General features: G+C 42.9%; 7 protein-coding genes across 9 annotated transcripts; 3 read left to right on the top strand and 4 right to left on the bottom strand.

Moving 5' to 3' along the window:
• The first annotated feature begins 291 nt into the window (after positions 1 to 291).
• Positions 292 to 1,097, top strand: LOC108129215 (surfeit locus protein 4 homolog). Its single transcript, XM_043211643.2, has one exon. It carries the CDS (start codon positions 366 to 368, stop codon positions 1,095 to 1,097), a length of 732 nt encoding a protein of 243 aa, XP_043067578.1. The 5' UTR covers positions 292 to 365.
• Positions 1,093 to 4,073, top strand: LOC108129259 (uncharacterized). The gene is made up of 2 exons (XM_070281293.1): positions 1,093 to 2,926; positions 3,473 to 4,073. Exon 1 carries the CDS (start codon positions 1,133 to 1,135, stop codon positions 1,412 to 1,414), a length of 282 nt encoding a protein of 93 aa, XP_070137394.1. The 5' UTR covers positions 1,093 to 1,132; the 3' UTR covers positions 1,415 to 2,926; positions 3,473 to 4,073.
• LOC108129216 (acyl-CoA Delta-9 desaturase-like) lies at positions 1,604 to 2,930 on the bottom strand. The gene is made up of 4 exons (XM_017247172.3): positions 2,663 to 2,930; positions 2,276 to 2,612; positions 2,027 to 2,212; positions 1,604 to 1,967 (listed from the first exon to the last, which is right to left on the bottom strand). Exons 1-4 carry the CDS (start codon positions 2,928 to 2,930, stop codon positions 1,604 to 1,606), a joined length of 1,155 nt encoding a protein of 384 aa, XP_017102661.3.
• Desat2 (Desaturase 2) lies at positions 3,380 to 5,692 on the bottom strand. Of its 3 annotated transcripts, none has more exons than XM_070281291.1 (5): positions 5,581 to 5,692; positions 4,497 to 4,808; positions 4,108 to 4,444; positions 3,858 to 4,043; positions 3,380 to 3,800 (listed from the first exon to the last, which is right to left on the bottom strand). In XM_070281291.1, exons 2-5 carry the CDS (start codon positions 4,795 to 4,797, stop codon positions 3,485 to 3,487), a joined length of 1,140 nt encoding a protein of 379 aa, XP_070137392.1. In that variant the 5' UTR covers positions 4,798 to 4,808; positions 5,581 to 5,692; the 3' UTR covers positions 3,380 to 3,484. The 3 variants fall into 3 exon arrangements, with proteins under 3 accessions (XP_070137392.1, XP_017103195.2, XP_070137393.1); XM_017247706.3 differs by lacking the exon at positions 5,581 to 5,692 and adding an exon at positions 5,117 to 5,242; XM_070281292.1 differs by lacking the exon at positions 5,581 to 5,692 and having other exon boundaries at positions 4,497 to 4,821.
• Positions 5,693 to 6,092: 400 nt separating this feature from the next.
• Positions 6,093 to 7,679, bottom strand: Srlp (Spliceosome-ribosome linker protein). The gene is made up of 4 exons (XM_017247707.3): positions 7,540 to 7,679; positions 7,379 to 7,481; positions 6,529 to 7,317; positions 6,093 to 6,468 (listed from the first exon to the last, which is right to left on the bottom strand). Exons 2-4 carry the CDS (start codon positions 7,476 to 7,478, stop codon positions 6,230 to 6,232), a joined length of 1,128 nt encoding a protein of 375 aa, XP_017103196.2. The 5' UTR covers positions 7,479 to 7,481; positions 7,540 to 7,679; the 3' UTR covers positions 6,093 to 6,229.
• A 33-nt stretch (positions 7,680 to 7,712) lies between these two features.
• Aos1 (activator of SUMO 1) lies at positions 7,713 to 8,955 on the top strand. The gene is made up of 3 exons (XM_017247710.3): positions 7,713 to 7,854; positions 7,922 to 8,350; positions 8,405 to 8,955. Exons 1-3 carry the CDS (start codon positions 7,748 to 7,750, stop codon positions 8,886 to 8,888), a joined length of 1,020 nt encoding a protein of 339 aa, XP_017103199.2. The 5' UTR covers positions 7,713 to 7,747; the 3' UTR covers positions 8,889 to 8,955.
• On the bottom strand, positions 8,953 to 10,130 carry Prosalpha2 (proteasome alpha2 subunit). Its single transcript, XM_017247713.3, has 5 exons — positions 9,972 to 10,130; positions 9,797 to 9,873; positions 9,481 to 9,736; positions 9,268 to 9,423; positions 8,953 to 9,206 (listed from the first exon to the last, which is right to left on the bottom strand). Exons 1-5 carry the CDS (start codon positions 10,010 to 10,012, stop codon positions 9,032 to 9,034), a joined length of 705 nt encoding a protein of 234 aa, XP_017103202.1. The 5' UTR covers positions 10,013 to 10,130; the 3' UTR covers positions 8,953 to 9,031.
• Between the last annotated feature and the right edge of the window lie 14 nt (positions 10,131 to 10,144).

Raw genomic sequence — 10,144 nt, 5'->3', positions numbered from 1 at the left:
AAATAATTTTTTAAATAAAAGGGTATTTTGAGCCCTAATTTGTATTTCATATTCATATTTATATTCATATTCAATTTAAAAAATAATTCGAAATTTAATAAATTCTGAAACTACAAATTTTTAAAATATATATATTGTTTTACCATAAAAAAGCAATATTAAGTGAAGAAAATAAATGAATACCCGATCGTCTGGGTTTTCGTAGATAAGAAATAATTCCTTTCCGGAAATAATAAGATAATTTGCAATGGATAATAAAGTTGATTTTGTTTTTACCCTTGGTGGTTTAATCTTAACAGTATAACCTTGACTAACAAATCAACATAAAAAAAAAAGTTCAATCATAAAATAACCAATTCTTGGTAATGGATCCTTTCATCCTGGGAGAATGTCAAAAACGACTTCTTAAGAGTTTCTTGTCGTTGGTGGCGCGCTGCATAATAGTAGCCAGCTTCGTGGCGGATGGAGTAAGATGCATCCAAAATTGTCACTTTAAGAGCATCCAGCTGAATTTAACATGGAACTGTGGACTTTATCTCGCCGAACTCTACCTACTCTTACTCGGAATTGTTCAGATACTGGCCTCCATTTTGGTGGTGGTACAAAAAGAGAAATTTTTGGCCACCGGAATGCTTTGGTTGGCGGCCCATATTCGCCTCGTTACCAATCCGCTACTGTGGAGCATTTCGATGTACCGTGAAGTATTGGGCGCAACCAGTGCTCTATTATTAACCATGCTGAAGCCTCGCCATCAGGTAGTGATCTCATTTTTGCTGGCCACCTTCTTAAATTGGTATGAATTGAAGGATCTCTTGTGGGAGGATCTCTTATGGTATTTCCTTGGCAAGAGCACAATGAAACCCCTGCTTGTATACATGATGATTGGACTTAAGACGAAGGTATCCGCCTTTGTGGTAATCCTGCTCATGACTGCTCACTGCTTTCATGTCCACGCCTTTTGGCAGGTGCCTATAGCCCATGAATTCATGGATATTCGCGAACTTATGGTTTTTCAGTTTTGGAACGAGGTCACAGTCATAGGAGGCCTATTTTTCTCCGCCATACATAGCAAACACCGTTTTGAAAATATTTTCTAAGTTGTCAAAGCGACCTGAAACTGAAACGACCAAAAATGTCACAACAAACAACTAATTCATCGAAAAGAGAGCCGGAAGCTATGACTAGGGACCACGAAGACAGTGATTTCCTATGCTTACACAAATCGCCGCCCCTCCATATTGCCCTACATGGAATGTCTTCTCTCATCAACACTCGTCTATCCAAGACTGCTCTTGATCTCTGTATCGAGCTTCTAGAGGTTGGCGTCAATCCGCAGGCATTGGCCGAGGTAATCCTCAATGTGCTGGCAATGAAGGAAAAGTCGCAGAAGAGATCCCCGCCAGATTTCCATTAAAACTTTCCTACAGACGACGATGACGGCCGACGGAACGATTAGGCTTATCTTTTCCGACCTGACCAACCCTCAACCCGCACCGGCACAACAATAGAACACAAAAAAAATCCATATTTTGATAACAAATATCAGTTATATTTAGCAAATAAAACCATTAACACTATCATAAGAAGCCTATAATTGAGTGAGTTAATTATTAACGAAATGGGCTGCCGACATGCCGGTAGATAATCTCCGTTTCGTTCTACGTTTATGAACTATCACATATTTCTTTTCTTCGGGGGTCATGTCCTTGTCGCCCCATCCCCACAGTGCATGACTGCCATCGCCGGTCCGTTTCGAGCGCTTCTGGATCATATCCGAAGTTACCGACTTACGGTCGTAGGCCCAACCGAGGATGGCAAACAAGTCGATGAAAATGGTGCCCAAGCTCATGGTAAAGTTACCCAGCTCAGAGGTTCTATAGTCCCAAGGGAACACATGGTGAAAATTATGCCAGCCTTCCCCAAAAGTCATCACGGATACGTAGGCATTCTGTGAAGGATTCATGGTTCTTGGCGGAAAGGGAATAGAATTAATCGAAGTGAGACTTCAGTTTCGTTTCAATCTTACTTGTCATAAGGCCTTCCACCGAACTTGTGAGCTGCACTATTTACCAACCAGGTCATGTTCAGTTGCAAGCACCACCTGAACAAGGTGGCCACAAATAGAGAACACTCCAACGATTCATTCCAACACAGCATGGGTATCACTGTGGGCATGATGAAGCAGGCCAAGGGCATCAAGATGTAATAGTGCCTAAAAAAATGTATTTCATGAAATAAATAAAAAAAAAATTCTTAGTTCATTTGAGTCACCCACTTGTGCTGAAACATAACCAAGGGATCCTTTCGAAGGTCTGACAAATTAAGGGCCTTTCCCTTTAATGTGACTTCCGTGTGCTTTTTGCAGAGCAACCAGCCAATGTGCGAGTAGAAGAAGCCTCTGGAAGTGTTGTGGGGATCCGCATCAGTTTCGGAGTACTTATGGTGCATTCTGTGGTCACGCACCCAGTGGTAAATGGAATCCTGGAACGCAATCGTATTGAAGATCGTCAGGATCAGGCGCATAGGCCACTTGGCTTTGTAGGATCGATGGGACCACAGGCGATGGGCTCCTGCGGTTACGCCTAGCATTCCGCAGCTATACAGAGAGGCAGCTAAGATAGGAGTTAGTAGGATCCTGGGGCCAATGGGTAGAATACTATACCAAATATGATGGTGAAGAACTGAGCCTTTGCAAATATCAAGTATCCGCCATAGAGGGCGGCCAGGTGCACCATTGAGAAAAGGATAATGTTCCGCCAGACCCACACCAGTTTTCGGTCATCGGCCCGTTTTAGGTGGCAGGTGTCTATCAGTCGTCCCCCGTCGATGGTCTCCACATCACAGTCGAAGAGCACTCCCGTTTGCTCCGAGGGTGTGACGTCGCTTTTCCAGGTGTCTGGCGCCTCAAACGATCTGCTGTATGGAGGCATGTCTTTGCTTTTATATATGTATATTAATAAGAACTATGTCCCTCTACTCCTAGTTTCTTAATCTTCGAAATTAACAGAAACGGAATCCTTATAATTTTACACTGATTTGATTTGAATCGACCACTTTCTTTTATTGCAACTTTACAATTGATTCCAAGATTGGAGAAAGATTCGATAGTGACAGCAATTAATTAATTTGAAATTCAAATTAGCCACCGAAAGTCACTTCTCATATTATATCTCTAAATGATACTATTTTAGTTGATACTTAGTGATACGACCTAGTTTCCATTGGGTCGAAGATGTCACATTAAGGAACACCTTAAAGACTTAATTAAAATAATGTACTAAGCGACTAATTTGATGAACTAATGTTTACTTAAAACAGCCATTGAACTTGAGAATGTTTACCTTTTTAAACTAGGCGTAAATAAAATAAAACATTCAAATTATTTTTATATAATTATATACATATTTAATATTTATTAATATTCATTTATAATATAAAAAAAGTAATCACACCATGTTTCTTATAATTCTAGAGATCAGAATCTTTACTCTTCCTTTTTGTTGATGAAAAGCACATCCTTGGCATCTTCGGGCGTGATATCCTTGTCTCCCCAGCCCCACAGCTCGTGGCTGCCATCGCCAGTCCGCCACACCCTCCTCTTGACGGTGTCCGGAGCCACCGACTTCAGATCATAAGCCCAGCCGATCTTGGCGCACAGATCGATGAATCTAGCCGTCATATTCAGGCGGTTGCCCCACTCTGATGTCTTGTAGTCCCAGGGGAACACATGATGGTAGTTGTGCCAGCCCTCACCGAAGGTCATTGTTGCAACATAGGCGTTTTCCGCGGGATTCATGTGCCTGAAGGATACATTTTTTTAAATTTCTGAGGAAATAATTTGAGTGATGATCTCTTACTTGTCATAAGGACGACCGCCGAATTTATGGGCTGCGCTATTCACCAACCATGTCATGTTAAGTTGGAAGCACCACCGGAACATGGCGGCCACCAGCCAAGCACATGTGAAGGATTCATTCCAGCAGACCATCGGAATAAGGGTGGGAAGGATAAAGCAGCCCAAGGGCATTAAGACATAATAGTGTCTAAGGAAGGAAGTTATTTTGATAAGTTAAGTAAAAAATTAATAAGAAATCACATTTTCCTTACTTCTTTTGGAACATTAGGATGCGATCGGCATGCAGATCGGACAGGTCAAGAATCTTTCCCTTGGCCTTCACATCGGGATGTTTTTTGGTGAGCAGCCATCCCACATGCGAGAAGAAAAAGCCCCTGGTGGCGTTGTGCGGATCCGCATCCGTCTCCGAAAACTTGTGGTGAACTCGATGATCTCGAGCCCAGTGGTAGGCGGCATCCTGGAAGGCTATCGTATTGAAAACGATCAGGATGAGGCGCATTGGCCACTTGGCCTTGTAGGATCTGTGGGCCCAGAGTCGGTGGGCACCGCCAGTAATACCAAGCATTCCGCATACGTAGAGGGCAGCCGCTGTAGACAATACCGTCAGAGAAGGACATGGAAATCGAGTTGAAATCCTTACCGAAAACTGTGGTGGCAAGCTTAGCCTGTGTGAACATTAAGTATACGCCATATAGTGCAGCCAGATGGACATATCCGAATAGAATAATGTTTCGCCAGACCAGTTCCAGTTTCCTCTTCTCGGCTCGCTTGAATTCGACGGTGCACGTGGCCAAGGCACCATCATTTGTCTCCACATCGGCCTCGAAGAGCACTCCCGTTTGCTTGGATGATCCATCATCCGAATTCCCAGGAATCTCGGAATTCAAGGCTCCTTCTAGTGCAGTGCACTTCTCCGAGCTTTCCTTCGAGTTGGGTGGCATTTCTTCAACGACTGCAACGAATAACTAACTATTAAATTTCTCTTCCGATACACGAAACGTACTTATGCACTTAGATAATTATGCACATGTTTGTGCACACAAAAGAAATGCATTTTCGACTTTAATTTTATCACTATGACATTGAATAGGTAATTAACCGTAGGTACATATATGCGGAAGAAATGGAGAAACTTAAATTGATATTTGTAGGCAATCGAATCGAATATAAAGCTCTAAAGCTAAATAAAATTGAATAAACCCATATGAATTACATTTTGATTTGAACTAAAAATTTCAAGAACACACAAAAGTTTCTTACTTTTCTGGGATTAGAGTTCTTTTCACAACCGTTTACTGCAAGTACTGATTTACTAATATTTCTAGATTTTAAATCCTATAAAATTCTAAGCTCGTATTAAACCGATTAGCCTGTTTAATTCATTTATTTTACCATCTTTGTTATCTCCTTTTACGCTTGCAATTTGTTGATTAGTAAAACCTGGTTCACGATTTCGATGAACACTTTTCAAATAGTTCAAAGTTCGACAGACGTTCCACGGGATCAACACCTGGACACTGTACAGACACATCAAGTGAATCATACCCTCAAGTACTTAAATGATTTCGGCAATGGCATGATCTGACAAATGAACTTTAAGCTTGTTTATTTCTTTAAAGGCCACGTCCTAACAATATTTTGCTGCCAAGCAAGTTTTAACAGATCACAGATGCCTTATATTCACTTTGGTTTTTAGTCCAAATATTTTAAAATCACACACTTACCTTTATATAACTATTTTTTTAAGGACTATAATTTAAAATTTTTAAAAAGGATTTCTATTTTAAAAAATGAAAGCACGTCCAATCGCTTTGAAATCAAGTTTCAATTAATGTCTAACTCAAGCCGAGAGAAATTATTTATAATGAAGGCTTATCTTTTACACAGTGAACAACTACTTGAACAACTAAGTGGTTACAATTTTTGAAAAGTTAAATTCAAGTACTGATAATGACTGTAATCCAGACAAATTTCTAAGAAGATACTCGCTGTAAAGATTTGTAAATATTTATTTTTTCTTAATGATAGCGAATCGGATATTTATTTATTTAGTCCTTGAATTCCACTGAGAAGTACTTCTCTTGGACTAGACATCTTGGCCAGAAAACGTGAGCGCCACTATTGATACGCCATTTCAGTGAATCATTAAACATTTTGAGGTCTAACATTTTAAACGCTGATAGCTCCCTATCAACAGGTGATTAAACTTTAATCTTAAAAGAAAATCCAAATCAAGTAGATCAGTAGTTCGGTTTTATAGTTACATATAATGTAATAAGTTAACAAGTCGAATGGCTCAATTTTAAGATTCTTATGAGTGTGTTATGTACAGAGTTTATGATTTGAAACAAATTTTGTTTTGATGGGACGCAACTATTTCTTTGGCGTGTCCTTGGGATCTTTACTATCCGCTTCTGGCTTTTCCTCGACCTTGTTCGACTTTTTCTTGTTCTTTTCGTCAGCCTTTTGTTTCTCCGCCTCCGCCAGAGCAGCCTCCTCGGCCTGCTTCTGTTTTTCCTTTGCGGCAGCAGCTTCAGCCACATCTTCGTCATCCCAGTCGGCCATGGAGCGATCTCTCTTCAGCCAAGAGTGAGTGGTTTCGGGCTTAAAAGCTAAAGGAAAACAAAAATATTAGCCAAAGGTGAATGGAAAAGTTTAAGCATAAAACCTACTCTGGTTGAACCATTTGATGCCATTCTGCATGTCCTCAATAATTTCCCGAGAAGTATACATCACTTCGTTTTGTACGGCCTGATGGAAGGAAGTCGTTTCAAAGGCCCCCGAGTAGACAGAGTTTCGGTCGTGTATAAGTGCACGCTGAGGGAATTTGGCCAGACACGAGGCCAATTCCAAAGCATTGCCCAACGCCGTGCCCGTTGGCACAATTCGGTTAACCAGACCAATATCGTGGGCCTCCTGGGAGCCTACGGGACGTCCGGTGAGAATCAGATCAAGAGCACGTGACAATCCAATCATAGTGGGCAAGCGAATAGTTCCTCCGTCCAACATTGGAACGCCAAAGCGACGGTTAAAGAAGCCCAAAACGGCAGACTCCTCCATCACGCGCAGGTCGCACATGAGCGCCAGTTCCAGGCCATTGGCAATACAGTAGCCATTGATGCCGCAGACAACCGGCTTTTTAATCTGACGACGCGTCGGACCCACTGAACCCTCCGGTCGCATGAGGATGTCCACGCTGATCTCCTCCTTGTCGTCGGTGCTCATCTCGAGGATGTCGAAGCCGGAGCAGAAGGAGCCGCCTACGCCGTAAAGTACGGCCACGGGAGATGTGTCATCCGCCTCAAAATTGGAAAAAGCTTCGCACAACTGTGCGGCGGTATGCGAATCTATGGCATTCCGTTGCTGGGGCCGGTTGATCCCGATCAATGTTATGTTCTTGTCCTTCTCCACCAAAATGTTTTTAGGGGGTGGCGCGTCGGCCTCCGTCTGTGCAGATGCATCTAAAAAGGCGGATAGGATGGTTATCTTCCGATATTATGTCATTGTCGGTAACGGGCTTACCTTTACGTAGGGCATTTGTAGCCGAGAATGAGCGGACAGCTGTGAAACGTGCCTGCTGCCTCAGTTGACGTCCCGCTAGACTCCCGATTTTGCGCAACATGATCTGTGGAAATAGGGAAACAATTAAAACAAAACAAGAATAATAGCAATATTAAGTTTACCGGAAAATTAATTATTTGTCAAGTTTGTTAAAAAACAATTTTATCGGAATTTCATTACAGGGTTGCCGGTAATCGAAATGGCGGTGTAGGCAGCACTTTTCTTTCATTCGGGATTTTTATAACGCGTTAGTGCTTTTTGGCGGCGTCTCTAAATTCTCGCAAAAATATAATTTCGCAAAAAAAAAGTGCTTAAAGTATAATAAAAACGATGGTCATGGAAGTGGATACCAACGAGCCGGCCGTGGAGCTCACGGAGGCGGAAAACGAGCTGTACGACCGACAGATTCGACTTTGGGGCCTGGAGTCGCAAAAACGGTAAGTGCAACCGGCTTTTTGCCATTGTAAATCCGTTCATACATCAATACATCATTTTTGATTTCAGACTGCGCACTGCCAAGATTCTAATTGCCGGTTTAAGCGGTCTCGGTGCCGAAATCACTAAGAATATTATTCTGTCCGGAGTGAACTCGGTTAAGTTGCTCGATGATAAGCCTGTTACAGAAGCTGACTTCTGCTCCCAGTTCCTGGCTGCTCGGGAGTCTCTGGGAAGCAACCGCGCCGAGGCATCTTTACTGCGGGCACGTGCTCTTAACCCCATGGTTGACATCTCGGCTGACACACAGTCCCTCAAGGAGAAGGCGTCCGAGTTCTTTGCAGACTTTGACGTTGTTGTGGTGAGCGGCGAGACCAACGAGGAGCTCCTGCGGGTCGACACCATTTGCCGGGAGTTGGGAGTTAAGTTCTACGCCACTGATGTCTGGGGCATGTTTGGATTTTATTTTGCCAGTCTGCAGAAACACAAATACGTCGAGTATGTTGTATTTTAGAAAGTTTTGCTTAATGTATAATATATATATTTTTTCAGAGATGTAGTAAAATACGTACCGAAGGCAAATACCAAGCCCAATGAGAAGACCAAGTACGAGTTATCTTCGACTCCAGTACAGCGTGAAATGGAGTACCCCGGCTACACTACCTGGTTGAATTCGGAAACTTCTTCGCGCAGTTTCCAGCGGAAGTTGAAGAAATCCGGACCTGGCCTTCTTCTGCTAAACGTTCTTCAAAAGTTCCGTGCCACGCACCAGCGTGATCCTAGCTATAAGACCCGTGAGGCTGACTTGGAACTGCTGCGCGGTATTCGCGACGAGCAGGTGCCTAATTCTACCCTGGCTGACGAAGCTCTGGGTGTTCTTTTCGCTCAAATCTCGCCCGCAGTTGCTATAGTTGGTGGTGTAGTCGCTCAGGAAGTCATTAAGGTGGTCACAAAACTGGAAGCGCCGCACCGGAATCTTTTCATCTTTGATCCACAGACTTGTGCAGGATATATTGAAACCATCGAAGCCAACTAAACTCGAATTCTACTCTTAACACAAAAAAATTTGTATTTCCATTCACTTCAAATAACACCACAGATGAAAATTTTATTCGTTTTTAATGTCCCGAACTTATCAAAAAAAGCTTAGCTTGGGTTCTTCTAACGGGCGCTTATCATTTAAGGGATGTTAGCCAAGTAATCCTTGATTTGGGCAGGGTCCAGACGCTGGAATCCTTCCTCATTGCAGATTCCGACCTCAATGTTGTCGGCAGTCATTTTTCCCTCGAATCCTTCCTTAAGGGTTAAAATGGCAGTGTGGACAGCATCGTCCAGCTCCAGTTCTTCGCTATACCTGTTAAAAAAAATATATATTTAGTAATCAGTGATTGTCCCGTCGCATTGTTAAAACATACCGTTTCTCGAGGAAAGTTTTGCCGTTTACGGCATTCTTGCCCATGGCAGTGGCCTTCCATGCAAAATAAGCGCCAGAGGGATCGGACTGATATAAATATGGGCGCCCGTTGTCCCAGCCACAGATCAGAAGAGAAACACCGAAAGGACGCACACCACTAATGACAAAAAATGTTGTTAAAATATTTAACAAAAAATTTAATTATGTTTCCTACCCGGACTGGGTGTATTCCTGCATGAGAGTAGCCACCCGCTGCACCAGTTGGGACACTGGGATGGGCTCCTTGTAGGTCAGGTAGTAGCTCTGGGCGATCTTTCGGGCCTGCTTTACCAGTAGCCTGTAGTCCGGGCCCATGCCCGAGTACACCATGCCGATGTGCTTATTGACCATTTCGACGCGGTGCACACTGTGCTCCTCGTAGAGCGGCGACTTGTGTTTGTTCTCTGTCGCAATGACTACGCCGTTGGAAGCTAGATGGATGTACAAAGTTATGACTTCTCACTCTCATAGTTACAAATAGAAAAACTCACCCATTATGCCCACGGAGGGAGCACCGCCGGACACAGCCGCCAATGCATACTCCAATTGGACCAACTTTCCGGAGGGACTGAAATGCAAAAATTGTGTTTATTGCCAGTCATGGCTGCAGGTTAAGTTTGCAAAGGGAAAACTTATGAATTCCTCCTGTCCTTATGGTGCGCTTACCTAAAAGTGGTCAGGGAAAAGCTGTAGCGTTCACTAGCCATATTTAATAGGCTTTAGCAGCAGTACTTTAATGTATAAAATAAAAACGCCGACTTTGCAGAGAAACAAAAATGACACAGCAATTGAACGTCGGTGTGACCAAATGCGTCAAATGCCAAATAAGTCTGGGCATA

The sequence above is a fragment of the Drosophila bipectinata genome, chromosome 3R (assembly GCF_030179905.1).
Source record: "Drosophila bipectinata strain 14024-0381.07 chromosome 3R, DbipHiC1v2, whole genome shotgun sequence".
NCBI classification, from domain to species: Eukaryota; Metazoa; Arthropoda; class Insecta; order Diptera; family Drosophilidae; genus Drosophila; species Drosophila bipectinata.
The sequence above is the reverse complement of the archived record's forward strand: the minus strand, read 5'-3'. Positions and strand labels throughout refer to the sequence as shown.

Bases quoted from the DNA above. Each gene is read 5' to 3' on its own strand.
- LOC108129215 (XM_043211643.2), top strand. From the start codon at position 366: ATGGATCCTTTCATCCTGGGAGAATGTCAAAAACGACTTCTTAAGAGT.
- LOC108129259 (XM_070281293.1), top strand. From the start codon at position 1,133: ATGTCACAACAAACAACTAATTCATCGAAAAGAGAGCCGGAAGCTATG.
- LOC108129216 (XM_017247172.3), bottom strand. From the start codon at position 2,930: ATGCCTCCATACAGCAGATCGTTTGAGGCGCCAGACACCTGGAAAAGC. The intron at 2,213-2,275 runs GTGGGTGACTCA...ACATTTTTTTAG, and splicing joins TTGGTTATGTTTCAGCACAA to GCACTATTACATCTTGATGC. The intron at 1,968-2,026 runs GTAAGATTGAAA...CTTTCCGCCAAG, and splicing joins GGTGGAAGGCCTTATGACAA to AACCATGAATCCTTCACAGA.
- Desat2 (XM_070281291.1), bottom strand. From the start codon at position 4,797: ATGCCACCCAACTCGAAGGAAAGCTCGGAGAAGTGCACTGCACTAGAA. The intron at 4,445-4,496 runs GTAAGGATTTCA...TATTGTCTACAG, and splicing joins GCTTGCCACCACAGTTTTCG to CGGCTGCCCTCTACGTATGC. The intron at 3,801-3,857 runs GTAAGAGATCAT...TGTATCCTTCAG, and splicing joins GGCGGTCGTCCTTATGACAA to GCACATGAATCCCGCGGAAA.
- Srlp (XM_017247707.3), bottom strand. From the start codon at position 7,478: ATGTTGCGCAAAATCGGGAGTCTAGCGGGACGTCAACTGAGGCAGCAG. The intron at 7,318-7,378 runs GTAAGCCCGTTA...CCGCCTTTTTAG, and splicing joins TACAAATGCCCTACGTAAAG to ATGCATCTGCACAGACGGAG. The intron at 6,469-6,528 runs GTAGGTTTTATG...GTTTTCCTTTAG, and splicing joins CATCAAATGGTTCAACCAGA to CTTTTAAGCCCGAAACCACT.
- Aos1 (XM_017247710.3), top strand. From the start codon at position 7,748: ATGGTCATGGAAGTGGATACCAACGAGCCGGCCGTGGAGCTCACGGAG. The intron at 7,855-7,921 runs GTAAGTGCAACC...TTTTGATTTCAG, and splicing joins GGCCTGGAGTCGCAAAAACG to ACTGCGCACTGCCAAGATTC. The intron at 8,351-8,404 runs GTATGTTGTATT...ATATTTTTTCAG, and splicing joins CAGAAACACAAATACGTCGA to AGATGTAGTAAAATACGTAC.
- Prosalpha2 (XM_017247713.3), bottom strand. From the start codon at position 10,012: ATGGCTAGTGAACGCTACAGCTTTTCCCTGACCACTTTTAG. The intron at 9,424-9,480 runs GTAGGAAACATA...TTTTGTCATTAG, and splicing joins CAGGAATACACCCAGTCCGG to TGGTGTGCGTCCTTTCGGTG. The intron at 9,207-9,267 runs GTATGTTTTAAC...TTTTTTTAACAG, and splicing joins AAAACTTTCCTCGAGAAACG to GTATAGCGAAGAACTGGAGC.